We start from the raw sequence: 19,514 nt of genomic DNA on the forward strand, positions 1-19,514 counted from the left end.
ATTCAATCTTGTCAGAGAAGCCTCCCCTCACCTTTATTCTGATGTTTTTTTACTATAACATTGTTTTTTAAAGAAATTGCAGATTGTATATGTTTTACAATGTACTTATTGTCTTTGTTCTGGCACTACAATTTTAGCTCCAAAAGGGCAAGAACTTTGTTTTATTCTCTATCTTACCCAGTACCAATAACTCTTTGATGTAGATATTACCATCTGTTTACAAATAAGGAAACGGAAGCCCAGAGAAGTTTGAAGAACTTGCTCAAAGTCACAAAACTAAAGAGTGAAAGATGCAAAGCAAAAAAGCACAAAAAAAAGGAAGTACGATGATATCAGGATTAGATGACAATGATAACAAACATTGGGCAAAGAACATAATTGCTAGCCCAGTTTCAGCATGAAATATCTTTATGCTAAGCATAAAAATCTTTTTCATAAAGCACAGAGCATTCAAATACATTTTACTACTCCATAAACATATTCCAGATTTCACAAATAAGTTTGGAATAACTCACAAAATTGCCACTTCAAACATGTCTATGATTTTACCTTTATATCACTTATGTTTCACACTGCTTTAAATCACATTTTTATAATTTACTATTTTTGTTGGGAGCAAATGCAGTAACAATATAGCATTTTTCAAATTATATGAGTTAAAAAAAATATGCGAACTCCCTATTAACAGGGCAGAAAGGGAATAGAAACCCCAAGTCTAACAAGAAAATTTTAAGATTTCAGCATGTCAAAAACCTCAGCAAATCATCAATTATCATTAATTATATGTGCCAGAAGTATGCCCATGAACTCTACTCCTATAAAGCTATTCCCAAATAAATAAGGCAAAATATAAAATACTGAAAAAACTTCATATACATCCAAAAATCTATTTTAGATTAATTTATATAGTGAAAAATTAAAATGTAAATGTCCAACTATAACATATGGGACATTTTTGTGATAGGTTAACTAGCCATAGAAAATGAAATTGACAAAACATGTTAATAACAAAGCAAGAGGCCGGGCGCGGTGACTCACGCCTGTAATCCCAGCACTTTGGGAAGCCGAGGCAGGCGCATCACAAGGTCAGGAATTCAAGACCAGCCTGGCCAATATGGTGAAACCCCGTCTCTACTAAGAATACACAAATTAGCCAGGCATGGTGGCACGTGCATGTGGGTCCAGCTGCTCAGGAGGCTGAAGCAGAGGTGTTGCTTGAACCCGGCAAGCGGGGGTTGCAGTGAGCTGAGATTGTGCCGTGGCACTCCAGCCTGGGCAACAGAGTGAGACTCCCTCTCAAAAAAAAAAAAGAAAGAAAGAAAAAAAGCAAGATATATTAATAGTAATTTTGTCACCATACCGAGTGAAAAGATGTATATGTTTGTATAATATGTATAAAAGTATGTATAAAACCTGACTCCTTTAAAACAAATGCAAAGAAATGACTGCAGGGAATGAAAGATAAAAACAGTAACTATTCATGGGTGAGTTAATAAAAGTGTGGATTTTTGTTTTCTTTATTGACCACAGCCTATAGAGCAGAAATTGCCATACTTTTTCAGGAAACGGTCACAAAGTAAGTATTTTCCAGCTATGCAAGTCATATGGAGTCTGTTGCTATTACTTAACTCTGTTGTAGTGCAAAAGTAGTCACAGGCAATACATAAATGAATGGGTGTTTCTGTGTTCCAATAAAACTTTATTTACAAAAATAGCAGGCAGGGTGAATTGGGCCCGAACTGGTCCTGGTTTGCCAAACCCTGCTGTAAAGGTTTTAAGGTGGTGTCAAAAAAACTGCATACCATTATGTCTCACTGGAATTTAGCTTTATTCTTACTTGACAATTTTTAAAAATGCAAGAATTTGTAAACATTTGTGCACACAACCTTAAAGTGGGAATTTTAAAGCGAAGGGATTACTAGACATAGGTTATATACAACTTCAAGGTAAAATGTTTTGTTAGAAATCAGCAGGGTCAGTATATAAGTACGATCTCTTCCTCAGAATGTTTCTTGCAAAAATGAGTTTTCTAAGCTTTAACAAGAAAAGAGCAGTGAGTCGTTTAAAAACCTGATGGCTGTAATTAAGACATATGAATTATACTAAAATGGCTTTAAGCTCGCTAACCCTCCCTCTCTATTATTTAAAGATATATTTTTTAACTCAAGGCCTTTTAAGAGTTGAGAATCGTTTAGCTTGAAGTTCATTGTATTAAGTAAAACATTTTTGGCTGAAAAACAGACTGCGTAATACTTATCATTTGGGGAAAATTATATTTGTAACATAAAAATCTTTCTTTTTATATAGAGGAAGAAACTAGATGATCATCTCTCAGTGCTCTGATGTGGCATTTCTTTCGTTGAGTGGAAGGCTGAATGATTAATGAAAGACCCTCCAAATCTGAAAAGATTCTACTTCTGACCAAAGAGAATGTAACATTCTTTTTGATCATTAAACTGATACGTGTAGCCATGTAGCTGTGCCTTAGTGAAACATCCCAACATTAAAAGAAAATAACAGATGGACCACTACCCTTTATCCTATACACACACACTTTGGCCTAGTTTGTGTATTACTTTGCACATTTTTGTTGATTAATATCATAGCAATATATATTTAAACTACTGTACACCCCCCAGTTTCTTTGCTGATCCTGTTGATCATTTTCCTACTGCTTAGTCAAAATATTGACATGATCCCACATAAAAAAGCTGCTATTTGTGTAAATTACAAACAATACCCAGAGGCACTGAGCATTCCATGGAACTATTAACAAATAAATTTACAAAACAATATAATCCCTTCTCAATTGCCTAAATTTACTGTTGCTCCTAGGAATGGAATCAAGATGTTTACAATTTAAAGATAAATGTAAACAGACGTTGAAAAAAATGTTAGCACATTATAGAAGACTTAAAGGAATCTAAATCTAAAATTTTCAACTTGCATCTATCATTAATGTTTTTCTATAGTATGTTCCTTGGATATAACATATTAAAAGAAATGTTTGCTCTCTATAATAGACTAGAAACAGATGTCAAATAAAATCATATTCTTTCATAATAAATGGAAAAAAATGTTTTTGCTCATAGAAAATGCAATGTGATCTTTATAAGAATAAAGATTTTAAATTGCTAGTATAAACTTTACTTTTATATAAATAATTTTACTTCCAACTAATATTTATTTCATGTCATTTTCTTGAGATCCTCTAACAACTTAAAAAACGTGGAGAATTAAGGGGCAGTGGCAGGTCAGAGATTATATAGTTGACCCTAAAGCTGATCCTAGAACTCACGTGTTCTGTATCTCCTCATACAGAGACACCATATCTTGGTGAATTCAGTGGGAACATTACTGTCTATGGAAACTAATTTGATCTGGTTGAAATTTTAAATAAATTTTTAAATGACGTTAGTTCTGCCCCTCCTGTGATACTGATACTGCCTACTGATAGAAAAAAAAGCAGATTAGTTAGGACAATAAAATCATACATTTCTGCAAACATTTCTCTAAATGTGAAATGAAGGTGCCTTTTTATTTTAGAAAACCACTACTTGTAATTACATGTCTGTTTTATTGTGCCATACTTATAAGTGTATTTAGTAAGAAAAGCAGATTTCAGGTTATCTCATTAAAATCATACATGAGGTTTTGAATTTTAAGAACATTCTACAATCAAAAACATATCCTACCTTAATTTTATTATTTGATCACCGCAGTTCAAATTCTCTACTCTGGGAAATTACATTAAGAGTTTTAAACATAATTTCATGTATTTCATATACATACTAATTCCTTCAATTATGGTTTCAAAAACTGCATATTTGCACTTCATGATATTCCACTTAAGATCCATGTCCCTGAAGCCTGAGTCTTACTGAATTTTGGACATTTGAAAACTTTTTTAAGCACGTAACTGTAACTGAAGAATTATTTGCACTGTCATCTGTTGTGTGTCCTCCTCTTCCTTCAGACTGTAAATGTCACACCATCAGACATCTTGTCAGGTTTTGTGAGTTTTGTACCTCAGCACATAACACATACACCTGTCTGTATGTGTGTATTTATATTTACATATCCCCCACACGTATTTGTTTTTATACTGCTAGAGGATGTTGTGTTCTGTACAAAAATATGGTAGAATAACTAAAGAAATATCGCCGGGCACAGTGGCTCATGCCTGTAATCCCAGCACTTTGTGAGGCTGAGGTGGTAGATCACGAGGTCAAGAGATCAAGACCATCCTGGCTAACACGGTGAAACCCCGTCTCTACTAAACACACACACACACACACACACACACACAAAATTAGCCGGGCGTGGCGGTGTGCACCTGTAGTCCCAACTACTTGGAAGGCTGAGGCAGGAGAATGGCGTGAACCCGGGAGGCGGAGCTTGCAGTGAGCCGAGATCGCGCCACTGCACCCCAGCCTGGGCGACCAAGTGAGACTTCATCTCAAAAAATAAAAAAAATCAACATATCCACTGTATCTTTATTAAAATGATCTTTTCAGATATATACAACAAATACACACAATGTATGATTTGGTGAGAATATTACTGGCCTATTCACCACAGAGGTTTTGATTTATTGGCAAAATATTACTAAGTAGAAAAACAGTGGGTTAAAGGTTTTAAGCTCTTGACTCTTCAACTGATTGATTGGCTTTATGATCTTAAGCAATTTAAACAATCCCTTTCTCCTCAACCAATTATGAGGCCTAATCAATCTTAGGAACTTTTTTGAGCTACACATTCCCCTCCAAACCTTGTTTTCCTCCATATTTCTATCCTACAACACATAGGTGAACTGCAGAATCATCTCTGATTCCTGTTCTTGAACCTTACTTGTGACATTTATTATCAATTTTGTTTCTTCTTCCTCTAAAACAGCAAGTGAGTCACTCATCCATTCCCTTACTTAGGTTCATCCTGGAGGATGAACCATTGCCAGCACGCAGAACGACTGCCAGCGACTCCTGCTTCCTTTGCTCTGCCTTCTCTACCTATCCTTAATATTACAGGAGCAAGCCTCCATTGGCTTTCTGTTCCCTAAACAAGCATGACGCCACTATTTCCCTTTCCACAGCGAAAACTATCAAGAAGACATGCGGGGCTCAACCTCGTAATACTTCAGAAACAATTCATAAGGTACCCAATGCCAAATATGTAAAATGGCATATTAATTGCACTGCATCTACTACCTGTAGCTGAGATTCAAATTTCTCAGCAAGGTTTTCATTATCTAGCCTAACCAAACTTTCACCAATCTCAAAATTTGTATTCCAGCCTTGATGAATTTATATTCCTGCAATAAAGAATATTCGCTCTCACTTTATGATTGTGTACCTGTTGTATCTTCTACCAAAATAGCCTCCTCACTCATTTGTCTGTCTCTGAAACTCCTTTTTATACTTCTATATCCAGCTGAAAAGTCAGTACCAATTCTCTAGATAGGGATTTAGCTCCTCTGTTACTACCTCCTTCGCATACATTTGTCTCACTGTATTATAAGTATTTTTCTGTCATCCGACCTCTCTGTAAACAGCAAATATCTCATTCACATTTGTATTAGGTGGTGAAAACATTAAAAAAGGAAAAAAAAGAAATAAAAATGAATTTTTACTTGCAAAAATACAAAGCCCTGTGTAAGTTATTTTTAGATAGTTTACATATATTCCATATTAAAATATAATGTTTATTTTTTCATATAGTTTTCTCTCAAAGACTACTTAGGATTGTTTTCTTAAATGAGGTATTGAAAAAATAAAACACTGCTGATATGGAGATAATTTTATACTTAGTAAATATAAATCTATAACCTTTGATACAAAATGACTCCATCTGTTTTCTCTTAGGATTTTGTTCAGCAAAACTTTGTATATGGCAACTGCATCTAATAATCTGACTTACTAAATTGGGACGAGAAATCCAAAAGATAGAAATGTTCTCTCTACACATAAATGTAACTTTTTGCCTGAAGAAAAAAATACACAAATTACAAAGAAAATATGGATTGTTCAAAAGAAGCAGTAGACTGTCAAATGAAACTAGAATCAGAAATTATTGAAAAATAACTTTTCTTTTTGGAAACGGGGTCTCACTCTGTCGCCCAAATTGGTGTGTAGTGTGTGATCACAGCTCCCTGCAGCCTTAACCTCCTGGGCTCAAGTGATCCTCCTGCCTCCGCCTCCCAAGTAGCTAGAACCATAGGTGTATGCCACCACATCTGGCTAATTTTATAATTTTTTTGTAGAGACAGGGTTCCCCCTACTGTTGCCCAGGGTGGTCTCAAACTCCTCAGCTAAAGTGATCGGCCTGCGAAAGTGCTGGGATTGCAGTGCCTGGACTTCTTTTAAAGTTTTACTGATAATGAGTCCACCATTTTAAAAGAATTTTTCTCTTTCTTAGTAATAGGTATGTCTAAAATAAAAAACACAGAAAAAAATGAAGCAACAAATAATGACTATTAGCATAAAGAGAATAGGGACTTATGTATCACTGCTAAGATCTATATGAAAAAACTCATACTGCTTGTGAAATTCCTTTGAATCCTAAATCTCAGCTTGATGTCAATGATCCATGAAATGAAACCTTGGAGAATTCCTGCCATACAATAAAATGATGATCTCAACACAGCTTTTCATCCTTCTGCTCGGTATTCCTGATGTGTTGCTATAAACTCATCACTTTATCTAGATAAAGTATACTGCTAAAATGCTACACCATGGATTGAAACAAGTTAGGAAAAAAAAAAAAAAACTACAATATTTAAATAAATGAGAGTTAAAAACTTACCTGCAACAAATGCTTTATGTTTCTATTTGCTTTAATGTTAACATATTTTGCTTCCTGAATATCTTTAAATAGTAAGTTGAGAGTAAATACAGCTTTGCCCTTTTTTTTTAATACGGAAGAGTAGATATGTCTATAAATATATACATAAATACTTCCTTTTCTCACCGAAGGCACCTCTGATGTGCAGAAAGCATTAATCTCTTACCATATTAAAGGTGGTGTGCAGAAACTCAGCATTTGTTGAAAAATACAACAAAATCTGTATTTCCAATTCCATTCTATGAGACAAACTAGAGCCAAACAAGTACTCCTCATAGCAGTTTCTTAATTTTGAAACAATAAAGCATACAGGCAAGTAAATAAATGTAAGAAAGAAATGGGCTGCAGATATGCCCAATTTCATGTATGTATCCAAGCATGCATAATCAAGGGTGGAAGAAATAAAAATGTTGAGAATTGAGACATATGAAGAAGATGGTCAGTGTTATTCAATGAGTTTCAGAAAGGTATCTTTTAGTTCTCCTGCAATATAAATGAGATTTATAATCTGGTTCTTCTTAACTTCATCTCCTTCATTTTCATTAAACCTTGAAAAACAATGCCTTTTTATTATCTTATAAGTTACACAATTTAATGGGTTCAAAAATGTTGCTCTAGAAAAATTAAGTCAATTCAATGCTTACAGTTCAAGTTTTAGAATTTTGATAAATTTTATTAGAAGATGATTTTTTTTCCTGGTCACCTACACCTTTGTCAAAAGCTAGGTGTATTCATTCTCACGCTGCTAATAAAGACATACATGAGCTTGGGTAATTTATTAGGAAACAAAGGTTTAATGGACTCACAGTTCCACATGGCTGCAGAAGCCTCACAATCATGGCGAAAGGCACATCTTACACGGCAGCAGGCAAGAGACAGCGTGTGCAGGAGAATGGCCCTTTATAATACCATCAGATCTCCTGAAACTTACTATCATGAGAACAGCATGGGAAAAATCCACCCCCATAATTCAATTACCTCCCACTGGGTCCCTCCCATGACTCGTGCAGGTTATTACAATTCAAAGTGAGATTTAGGCGGGGACACAGAACCAAACCATATCACTAAGGAATCAACCCATATATATGTATTTATACGTATTATCTGTGGCCACTAAAGTTCTGAGTAAGAAAGAAAGGAAAACACAGGAATGAACCAACTAGCCTTTTGTGATTATTGGATGCTTACTGTGTGCTATCTCATTTTCTTCACACAGAAATGCCGTGTGGTTAGTATTGCTAATCCTGATTTTAAAAACGAGGAAGTCTTTGAGCTTCTCGAGAATTCCAAGTGCTTTAAACATTTTCCATCCTTTTCCCCCACCATACCGTAATGACTATATACCACCACTTGATGCAGTGCCTAAAACACAGTAAGCAAATAAAACAGGTTGCTTGAATAAAATGAAGGGGTCAAATAAGTCTTTGCTGGTAGATTTTTAAAAATGCATTGTTATGACACAACAAAGTAATAAAATCCAAAAACTTCAATGTTGTTGAAAAGATAGTATTTTTCATCCAGATTAAAAATAATAGGCATGACTAACATTCATTGATGAAACTGTATGTCACACACCATAATAAAGTATTGTACATAGAACTTAAGTACTTGCACAAACGATAGACCATGAAAAACACAACTGAATTCTAATTCTAGCTCAAGTGGGCTTCCCTAACATAAGCCTTTTGTGGGCTCCGGTTTTCCTACATATAAAATGAGGTTTGGCCTAGATGAATTCTACGATACTTAAAGGTTTACAGCTTTGGTTATAAACGGTACTGGAGAATTTGGTCTAGACTACTTCATTTGAATATGAATCTTAGTAACCAGGATATTAGTAATCAAATCTTATAAAGGATACTAGAGGCACATGTTAAATTCTCATAATGACTCAATATGTTCAAGCAACACTATGAATTTAAATTTCAAACATTTTAAGACTCACAAAAACATCAATGTTCCCCCAAAACAGTGTCCAAACTAATTTTTTTTCATTCTAAGAATATTCAGATTAGATGCTTAACCTTACCTTTTTCTTATCCTGCTATTTCTTATCCTGTTATATTCTTTATCCTTCTAACTCCAAATCATAAATTACATTGTACGATCTGATTCACAACACTTAGTCTGACTCAGTCTGATATGTTCCAAAAAGGCATGTTGAACCACTCTAAATCTCCTTATTCTGACATACCATATATTTAAGGGGAGCAGTACGATGATAATACCTTCTTTAAGCTGCTATTTATATCATAAGGCACTTTTTTCTCGCCATTAGGATGCTACAGGGAAAAGCCATATAAACTTAAAAAATCTAGCCAGAGATGATCAATGTAGAGCAAAAGTAATACTTTGAAATTCAACAGTCAGTAAAAAAAAAAAAAAAAAAAAAAAAAATTACGATCTGTTAATGATACTGAATAGCAACAAATTTTACTGTAATAGGAAATAATTAGCATAAGAAATAAAAATTAGTCATATAGTACAGCCTAAAATTTAATGTCTCTTAAAAGTCTTGATATTTACTGCCAGGAAAAATTTCAATTTAATAACATGTAGCTTCAGTTTGCCCTTTTCAATTCATCATTATCTTAAAAGGATACTCAGTACCAGAATAATGTGTGATTCTGCCACAAACTGAGCCTGGCTGCTCCCATGAATGTAACTCTATAAAAGAAGACAAACAGAAATTACAGTTTGAGAAAGCCTCATAATTATTTTGTAGTTTAAAGGCATGAAGATAAACAATGGAAAAATCTAATTAGATTTTTACTAATTAAATTTTTATTACTTTCTACTAAGTTCCAATTATTTTAAATAATTATGTTAAATGCAAATAGATGAAAGTGTTGGTTGATGATACTACTGCAAACTGTAGGTGACAACTAAGTATCAAAAGCAAACTTAATATAACTTGTTAAAGGATTTATCACATACACATAAAATGATTCCTGTAGAGTTACTGCAAAAGTACAAAGTATAGCAAAACATTTTTATGATTTTTCATCCTTTAAAATAAGTTAGAAACGACCAAATGTCTAATCACTACTTTCCACATTATCGAAGTTTTTAAAATAAGGAGTCAGCTTTATAAATGCACATAATTCATTATAGCATTTGAATTTTTTCAGAACAGAACTATTAAAATTGTTTTCACCCTATTGAGTAGTGTACAGTTGATAACAGTTGATTATAGAAAATCCAACACAAATCTGCATCTAGATTATTTGGCTTCTAAATTGATTCCCATGATTATTTCTGCTGATAATCTCTCTTACGAATATCAGTGGCTATGGAGTTGTTTTAAATAAATGTCCTATTTTCTATTTATATAAGAAAAAACTGGAGAAAAAATATAACACCTTAGAGTATAAATCAATGCCTCAACTTTTACATCATTTATGATGTATAATTGTATCACATGCTTCAGATAGTTTTCTCAAGGTATCTTTTTTTTTTTTTTCCTCTTCTTCAAACTTTTTCAGGGGGTACATGTGCAGATTTGTTACATGGGAAATTGCATGTTGCCGGAATCTGATGTACAAATGATCTTGTCTCCCAGGTAGTGAGTAAAGTACCTGATAGGTAGTTTTTCAATCCTCACTTTCCTCCCACCCTCCAACCTCAAGTAAGCCCCCGGGTCTACTGTTCCCCTCTCTGTCCATGTGTACTCAATGTTTAGCTACTACTTACAAGTTGAGAAGATGTGGTACTTGGTTTGCTGTTACTGCATTAATTTGCTTAGGATAATGCCCTCCAGCTGCATTCATGTTGCTACAAAGGACATAATTTCATTTTCTATGGCTGTGTAGTATTCCATGGTATATATGTACCACATTTTTTTAAATCCAGTCCACTGTTGATTGACAATCATATAAAGTAGTTATTACCTGTCATCTTCCAAATGAGGAAACTGAGACTTAGAAAAATTTACCTAACCTGTTCAAGACTGCACAACTAGTAATTGGTGAAGTTTGGACTGAAACCTAGGACTGTTTGTATAGGTATGTATGCCCTTTCCACCATACAGTAACAACTTACCAAACACAGGAGGAACCTCAAGTAAAACTTTGTAAAAACTTTAATTAAATTTTGACAGTTAAAGTAATTAACATCAATATTTAACTGAGTAACATATCTGAGTTTAACAGTACAGGATACTATGGCCAAATTTACTTAACAACTGCAAAATAGTTTGCCTCTCTGAGGATCACAAATTTAGAGAATAACTTCAGATATCTTCTAGGTGAGTGATTTATAATCTTTTCTGTTTATGTTCAGTAACAGTATCTTCTCTGATCAATCTTTTGTCAAGGTCATCAATGGACTCCCCCATTACCAAATCCTGTGGTCCTATCTCAATCTTCCTGGCCTTAATCTACCTGAAAAATCTGCTGCATCTGACCACTCATTCTCTTTAACATTTTCTTCATTTGACTTCCAGGACCCCAATCTTGAGGATGATTCTATGTCATTGGCTCTTCTTCCTCTGGAAGGAGAAGGCTGTTCCCTTCCTACTTTCTAGACTCTGCAGTATCTCAGAGCTCAACAGGCTCAGGCCTCTTCTCTCTATTCAGCCTTCCCAGGTGTTGTCATCCAGTTTCATGGCTTTAATTACGTCTATATTGATTCTCACATTAGTATCTAATCTGATATACTGGAAGTCTGAAAACAGCTAAAACGAAACTCCTGATATCCCTTTCTATCCCAGCATCTGCTTCCGTCCCATTCTCCCCTAACTCAGGAGAGTAACTTAATTTTTCCAGTAGTTTAGGCAAAAATCCTGGAATCACCTTTGTGTCTCTGTCCTTACTTTTCTTTCACTCTTTTCCTTGCCTTTATTCCCTCCTTCCCTCCTCCCTCCCTCCCTCCCTCTCCACATATCCAATCATTCAGAAAATACTGTTGGCTCTACTTTCAAAATTCATTCCAAATTCAACCACTTTTCACCACTCCCAGGAAGAACTAGCAAAGGAGGCTAAAATATAAGGCCCAAATATTTGTCTGATCCAACCACTCATCATCTCTTGCCTAGATGATTGCAATAGCCTCCTTTATTCTCCCTGACTCTATCCTAGAGTTCATCTGTCATTCAGATGAATACTGTCGAAACTATCCTATCATTACTTTGCTCAGAACCCTTCAGTGCTTTCTCATATGTGTGAGAAAAACATATCATGCAATGCATTTTGTGTTTTCGGTCACAGTAACAAGATACCTATGTATTTCTTTTCAATTTAAAAAATGCAGCTAGGTTAAAATAAATCACACTTTGTCCTTAGAGACTTATTTCATGAAACTGATCTATAACACTTGTAGCTTATTTCTTGTATACATAAGGCAGGAGAGAGGAATGGCTTTGGAGACAGTGCCGAATTTGCCACCTATTAACTGTGTTATTATGAACAAACTACTTAACCTCAGTTATCTTTAAAATAGGATTAAGAGGATATTCCTCAAGATACTTTCCTAAAAATCAAGTAAGATAGTATGATATACAATAGTGTAACTGATCAAACATAATCAAACAAATCATTTCAGTTCCCACTTCAACAAACTTTGTATCTTGTTCACTTGATCTTAGCCAAAAGGCCGAGAAGCTGTTTTTATCTTCTAAACAAACAGCATTCAGAAATTCATTTCCTTTTCAGAAGTGAACTTAGTGTGTTGAACTGATAGTTTTAAAAGATAATATTCAGGAATGTATTCCAACATCTGACTTTCGTACATCTCTTTTTTTGTGTGTCTTCAAAATCATATCAAAACCAGATACCCTAAGAGACTTCAGGATTTACTTAGCTTGAATTTGTTTGCAAATTTTTAATTGATCAATTAGTATGTATCAGGCACCAACTCAGGCAACAATAATCCAGCAGTTACAGGAAAAAATACCTATATTCTCAAGCAGCTTACAAATTACAAAAATTACAGCTACACAAATTACAAGAATACATTTTGTCTACTAATGTGCAACAAAGAGATTACTGGCACACACCAAAAGCTGTAAGACTAAGCACAAGAATAAGAAGGAGTAAGTATTGCAAAAGTCTTCAGCACTGACCTTAGATAGCTAGCTTTCATTTATGGGGCCCTTAAAGCAATGACTTAATTCACTTAAAATTAACCTGAGGTCTGCGATTTTAAGCTGGTCTTAAAAATTTGTATCTAACAGATGCATATACCATATACTTTCTAAATCCTTTGAAAGAGGGAATATTGAATAATGAATTCCCTGAAAGCTAAAGCATGATGTTCATTTATTTTCCTCTCTGATTTTTTACTAATTCTCATGAGCGACGGAAGTAGCAGTAACTCAGGATAATTTATCCCAAAATATATATTTAACTTGTATTTATAAGGGCAGTGCATTTTCAGATCAGGTGAATAGTCAAGAAAAAAATGTGTGCAGGCTTTGATAATGGATACCTATCAATTCTTCCACAGGAACAAATGTTTTGAGAAACCATTAATATAATGTTTTTTACTTCTCTAATCCATTGAATATTTCTTTTCTTTTTCTTTTGTTTTTGAGACAAAATTTCATGCTTTTCACCCAGGCTGGATTGCAGTGGCGTGATCTCGGCTCACTGCAACCTCCGCCTCCTGGGTTCAAGCAATTCTCCTGCCTCAGCCTCCCGAGTAGCTGGGATTACAGGTGTGCACCCCCATGCCTGGCTAATTTTTGTATTTTTAGTAGAGATAGGGTTTCACCACCTTGGCCAGGCTGGTCTTGAACTCCTGACCTCAAGTGATCCAGCCACTTTGGCCTCCCAAAGTGCTGGGATTATAGGCATGAGCCACTGCACTTGGCCCCATTGAATATTTCATATAGCATATGAAGCAACATAAAATAAAAAGTGATTCAATAAAAAAAGTTCATAAAGTTATAACAAAATTCATTACCATGACTTATGACTTACTTAAAGCCCAATTTTATGTAGAAGAAAAATAGCATAGCATAATATGAAAAAACAATATATATGAATTATACTATGTTCTTAATTTCAAGTAACATACTTGAAAATAAAAAATTATACATTTTGTTTAATATAGTGTTTCTATACTTCTTATATGGCAATATTAAGAATGAATAAAAGTAAAATGGAAATGAAGCTAAATATACTATATTATCAGTATGTGAAATAAACCTAATTGCACTTCAGTTATTACTAAATTCTTGGGAAGATGACACCAGTCAGTATGTTCTGCTTTTTCAACATGTTTAAATTGTGCTAGTAGTAAATACTCCTTAAGAAGTCCTTTTAAACACGTAATGTTCTGAAAATAAGAATGGCTATGGTGGACCAAAAGATTACTTTGAGAAGGGAGCTATGGTAACAAAAAGCCAACTAAACTTAGAAGTCAGTTTCCAGTGTTAATAATAGCTATTCAATTTAATGAAGTAGTTGTTACTTATCAGTTCAGTAATTTGGGCCTCAGTTTCCTAATCTGCAAACTGGAAATTGACAGCATGATGGAAACAGTGTAGTGCAGTACTTTATAAAATGGATTTTAGTCAAATTCCCTGTCCTGGGTTTCACAAGTAAGACCTTTGGCAAATTACTCTAAACTTCAAATTGTTAAGCTCTTTGATCGAAATAATAAAATGTGAGAAGCGAATTGATAATACATATAAAATAGCCTAATGCCTGAAACACAGTAAGAAGCCAATAAATGTAATCCACTGTCGTCGTCATCATCATCATCATCATCATCATCATTCATCTAAGATTCAAACGAGAGTCCAGATTTTAATGTCTTAGGTCATATGACTCATAGATGGTGAAATTAATCTCCACTGCTTGATGCCCATTATTAATTCATAATAGCAAACTATATGTTAGTTAAATTCTCTTGCCAGTGAGTAATTTGTTTTTGTAAATTTATGCAAGTCCCTTATATACCAACCTGATATTATCAGCCTTGAGAGCAAAAGATACTAACAACCAGCCTGTTTGATTAACCCTAACAATGACTGCTTTAGTTAAATGGGCTTTGGATCAAAACCAAATTATAATATAAGCAGAGTGCAAAAAGTTGTTCGGTAATACATACATGCCAGAATATAGCTATTTTGAAGACAATACTACACAGGGTTAAAATTAATTAATTATTTCTCTTTTATTCACTGATAAAGCAGTGCTGGCATCTCTGTTTTGGCATATAATCCTTACTAAAAAAAAATTAAAAATGCTTACATCAATCCCATGAAATTTAGGAATTTTGATCATTTTTTAAATTATAACTTATTTTAAAAAGGACAATTTATAACATTAAGTAAATGACAAATGAAACTAAGATTTGACAGTGTTGGATGATACCCAAATGATGATTCATCTCAATTTGGGTCAAATCCACAAACACCCTTTTTGGTCCCTTCTTCTTGCATTTTAAAATACATGATTGCAAAATAAACCAAGAGCTTGTCCACAGCTAGAGGAAACACGGCTGATTATCTCTCACTAACTATATGAATTCTTTCAGTCCAGTCTTGTCATGCAGTTTTACCCAAATCAGTATGAAATGACATGCAAATTTTTCCATCTATTTTCTTGCACCCTCCTTGAAAACATCATGAAAATGTAGTAGCGTAAATCCTTTTGGCCTGTTTCAGTCCTTTATACAGTACCTGCCAGAACAAGGGCAATGGACATGCAAAATCTAAGAAAATCTTTTAAGTGATAATCTCTCAATTGTTTAGCATCTGATTCAGTACTCTCTATGAATATAAAAATTATTGCCATAGCAAAAAAAAAGGAAGAAAATATGATGATTTAGTGTCAACTTAAAAACAAAACAGAGGAAAAAAATCTTGTATTTTCCTTAGCGACACTTCTAAGAAGTCAAAGGGTTGCCTTGCTGTTTTTAAATGAACCTGTCTCTGAAATTCATCTTAACTATTTAAGATTTTCCAGTAAAAGAGCCCTAGTTTTCCTGATCAATGTCTATACAAAATGACAGATCTGCTTTTCTGTGCATGACCGATTCAGTTTATTTTTACTGAGTGTCTTAGTCTGCTTGGTTGCCCTAACAAAATACCATAGACTGGATGGCTTAAACAACAGAAATTATTTTCTCACAGTTCAAGAGGTTCAAAGTCCAAGATGAAGGTGCCAGTGGGATTGGTGTCTGGTGAGGGATCCCCTTGGGCAGAAGACAGCCAGCTTCTCACCGTGTGCTCACATGACCTCTTCTTTGTGAGCAGACAGAGATACGTAGGCGTCTCTATTCTTTCCTCTACTTATAAGGCCACCAATCCAATCAGATTAGGGACCTTCTCTCATGACCTTATTTAAACTTAATTGCCTCCTAAAAACCCATGTCCAAACAGTCACACTGGGGGGTTAAGGCTTCAACATCTGAATTTTAGTGGGACAGAATTCAGTTCATACCTCTCAGTAATTCTAAGTGAGTAAGATAGCATTGCAAAACCTATCAGCTAGTGGGAATGTAGTCATGATACTAGTCCTGAGTCTCCTTTGTGTGCTAAAATAGTAAGAATTATTTTCTTTTCGGTTTCTTTTTTAGGGTACTAATGTCCAGAAAAGGATACTTTTGAACTCTTAAGATAGGAAGTATCTTGGGTCATCACTGTCACTGCACAAAATAAACTTAAATCCCACTCTAACATTTTAATAAAAGACTCCTCTGTTTCCTACTAGTTACATGTTTGTAGTTCTACCCTTGGGGTCTTCTTTGAGGCAGCATTAGTTCTTACGAGGCTCTACACCAAATGGCAGATGTGATACAGATGATAAAATTCTCAGGCCAAGTCCTTCTGGATTTGCCTGAAAGACGAGATATAAAGAGGTATTATCTACCTCCAGGTGACAAAGAATGCCACTTGCTGGATTTCCCCAGAGGCTGCACATATTTTGTGCTTGAAATTCCTAAGCACTTCATTAAATATTTGGCTTTAACTAAAAAATGATTACAACAGAGAAACAAAACAGTTCTTTATGAAAACAGTGACAAATCTTGATTACTTGCCACTCAAAGAATTTTGTCTCTGTGAGGTGTCAGCAATAAGCCACCATTCTCTTTTCACCAGAAGTTGCAGGACACTGTTTAGCAATGTCTCTGCTGAACTTACTGCACAATCTGTTGTGGAGTATGAAATTCTTACCTGGCCCAGTCACACTCCAAAAAGTCATCTTAGAATTTTATTTTCCTATTTGAGGATCAAAAAGGTTGATACTTAACCTAAGTCAGTGGTTCTCAAAAGAATTTCAAAATAGTGTGTGCATGAAATTGACCAGAGATATTTGTTTAAAAAACAGATTTTCAGGCTGTATATATGGAAATTCCTATACAATAGGTCTGTGGTAAGATGAGAAATTTGTACTATTAATGAGCTATAAGCCATGACTAAATAACACTAAATAACTACATTTTGCGGGAGGCTGTATGGGAAGGGGCAGTGTGTAACACTGTGAAAGCTTTCAGAAAGGTTATATATTCAGGGAAAACTTCTCACTAGTTAGAAGGGTTTTGTTAAATTTAAACAGTTTTTTTTAATAATAAATGAATTGCTACACATTCAGATAAAATATCTTACCAGTGTAAAATGATTTGTTTGTTTTTTAATAAAAAATTTCCATTGGGACAGTGGGACTCCAGAGCTCTACAGACAGAAGCCATACAGAGAGCTGTGGCAAGTTGCACCCAAGCAACAAAAGATTCTACATACATGAAGTGAATCAGGCAGGTAAACACCACCACATAACAAACAACATAGTTCTAAAAATTCAAATTGCAATCATCCTGTCTAGTATTCTGAGAAAGTCTACAGAATGCTATAAGAGGCATGGTAAATATTACAGGAAGAGAGAAACTGAGCCTTTTGGAGATGGAAGAACCAAATGGTGGGCTAGTAGCTCCTAACCAGAGACTAGATTAAGTCCACACAGTTTTGGTTAACTGTGGCCCCATGCTTGGTCTTATTCAGTCCCTTCTTCATAAAAAGTTAACTGTCCTGATAGCAAAATGGAGAAATAGCTCTCCTGATGAGCTTTACCTTTATTACACTGTCAATAAGACTGGCAGTCTAGGTGTTGTAGGTAAAAGAAAAAAAAAGAAAGAAACAAAACCCATCAATATTAAGGAAACCCTAAGCAGAATATGCTGAAATAATTCATGATAGCTGCCACTCCGTAGAAAGTCAGCCAACAAAAACACAGACTGCAGGTATGGAAAACTCCTAGGATCCTAGGATAAGGCAGAACAATCCTAAGCCCCAGACACTAGTGAGACCGCTAATGGGAATCAACCGTGTTTCAGGAAACACTTTATACTTTGTGATCAAAACTGTTAAAAGGACCAATTAGAGAGCTTCTCATTCTACTATATTTTCCAAATAAATGTTGAGAGAACAAAAATATAACCTAGATGAAGTTTCTTCCAGATATAAACTTTAAAAAGTCTGTCCTGTGACTGAACTGCTTAAGTAATTTTAGTAATTTGTGTTTTATTGGTAACATATTTCTAGACTTACAGATTTGATTTTGTTCAGTAACAAAGTAAAACTGAAATGTATAATTACTTTCATGGACTTTTCTTGTGTAACTAAACGCAATTAAATGTTCAAAATGAAAAAGTATTACAATCTTCAGCATTTTAAAATTCACCTGAATAGCTTTTAATGTGAATACAGAAAATACACAAATCTATGCTGGAATTACTTTTGTAGCTGTCACATCAGGTATATATGAAAAGTATAATATAATCTCTGTGTGTGTGTGTGTGTGTGTGTGTGTGTGTGTGTGTGTATTTTACTTTTTATCCTGGGGGAAAAAAAGCAACTTTATCAAGGAACATTAACATTCTCATGTCATTATTATAAATGTAAATCCAAAATGCAAAACAAAAACTTTTATGGCTTAAAATTTACATAATTCTGCATTAAGGATGAAGTTATTCATTTCATATCACCAAATATTTTGCACTTGTGATTGTCTAAGAACTGAATTAGGAACAGGTTCTCTGTGCCCTAATCTAGATTTGCCAATAAATTGAATGATTTCCCCAGGAAAGCTATGTAACCACTCTGTAACTCATTTTCTAAGTACAGATCATTTTTTCTTACTTATGGGGTGATTAGGAGATAAAGAAAGATGTTATTATCAAGCAAAGTCTATAACATGTGTTTAAACAAAAAATGGCTAAGAATCATTTCTTCGAAGCAGAGTTTATCTCTTACATTTTCTTTTTTTGATGTACCTATGAATATGAACGTCCATAATACTCTTCAGTATTCACATGAAAATGCTTTGATAATTCTATCAGCACCTGGAACATGGACGACAAGATCCCTGGGTGGCCAGGGAATTACTCTTTAATAAGGTACCTTTTAACGTATCTGTTATATTGCCCTTTGATCATTATCTGGATTTGTATTTATTTGTGGTTACTGCCTCAATCGCAATATAAGCAAAATCTCTTAGTGCCATTATATCATGCTAAAACGTCCAGTACTTCAGATAGCTTTAATTTACATTCTTGAAACTTCTCTTATATGGTCTCAAAAATGACATTTCCCCTAAAGTTCACCTAATGCCAGCAGCTTTAGAAATCTAATGTCATCCATTTGCTCTGTAGGTCCAGGACCACTGCATTCTGATGAGCAAATCTGGAAAGTCACTGCTTCTAAATCTTTGACATCAGAGACTTTATCT

At 34.5% G+C, this 19,514-nt stretch overlaps 1 protein-coding gene across 9 annotated transcripts in view; it reads right to left on the reverse strand.

The window, feature by feature from the left end:
• TUSC3 (tumor suppressor candidate 3) overlaps window positions 1–19,514 on the reverse strand; it is a 340,062-nt gene that overhangs the window by 27,179 nt on the left and 293,369 nt on the right. For all 9 annotated transcript variants that reach the window (XM_055287491.2, XM_055287430.2, XM_055287440.2 and 6 more), the window contains one exon: window positions 9,444–9,507. In XM_055287491.2, coding sequence (XP_055143466.1) covers window positions 9,444–9,507 — 64 coding nt within the window. The remainder of the gene's footprint in view (window positions 1–9,443; window positions 9,508–19,514) is intronic.

Source organism: Symphalangus syndactylus, chromosome 1 (genome assembly GCF_028878055.3).
Source record: "Symphalangus syndactylus isolate Jambi chromosome 1, NHGRI_mSymSyn1-v2.1_pri, whole genome shotgun sequence".
Taxonomy (NCBI): Eukaryota; Metazoa; Chordata; class Mammalia; order Primates; family Hylobatidae; genus Symphalangus; species Symphalangus syndactylus.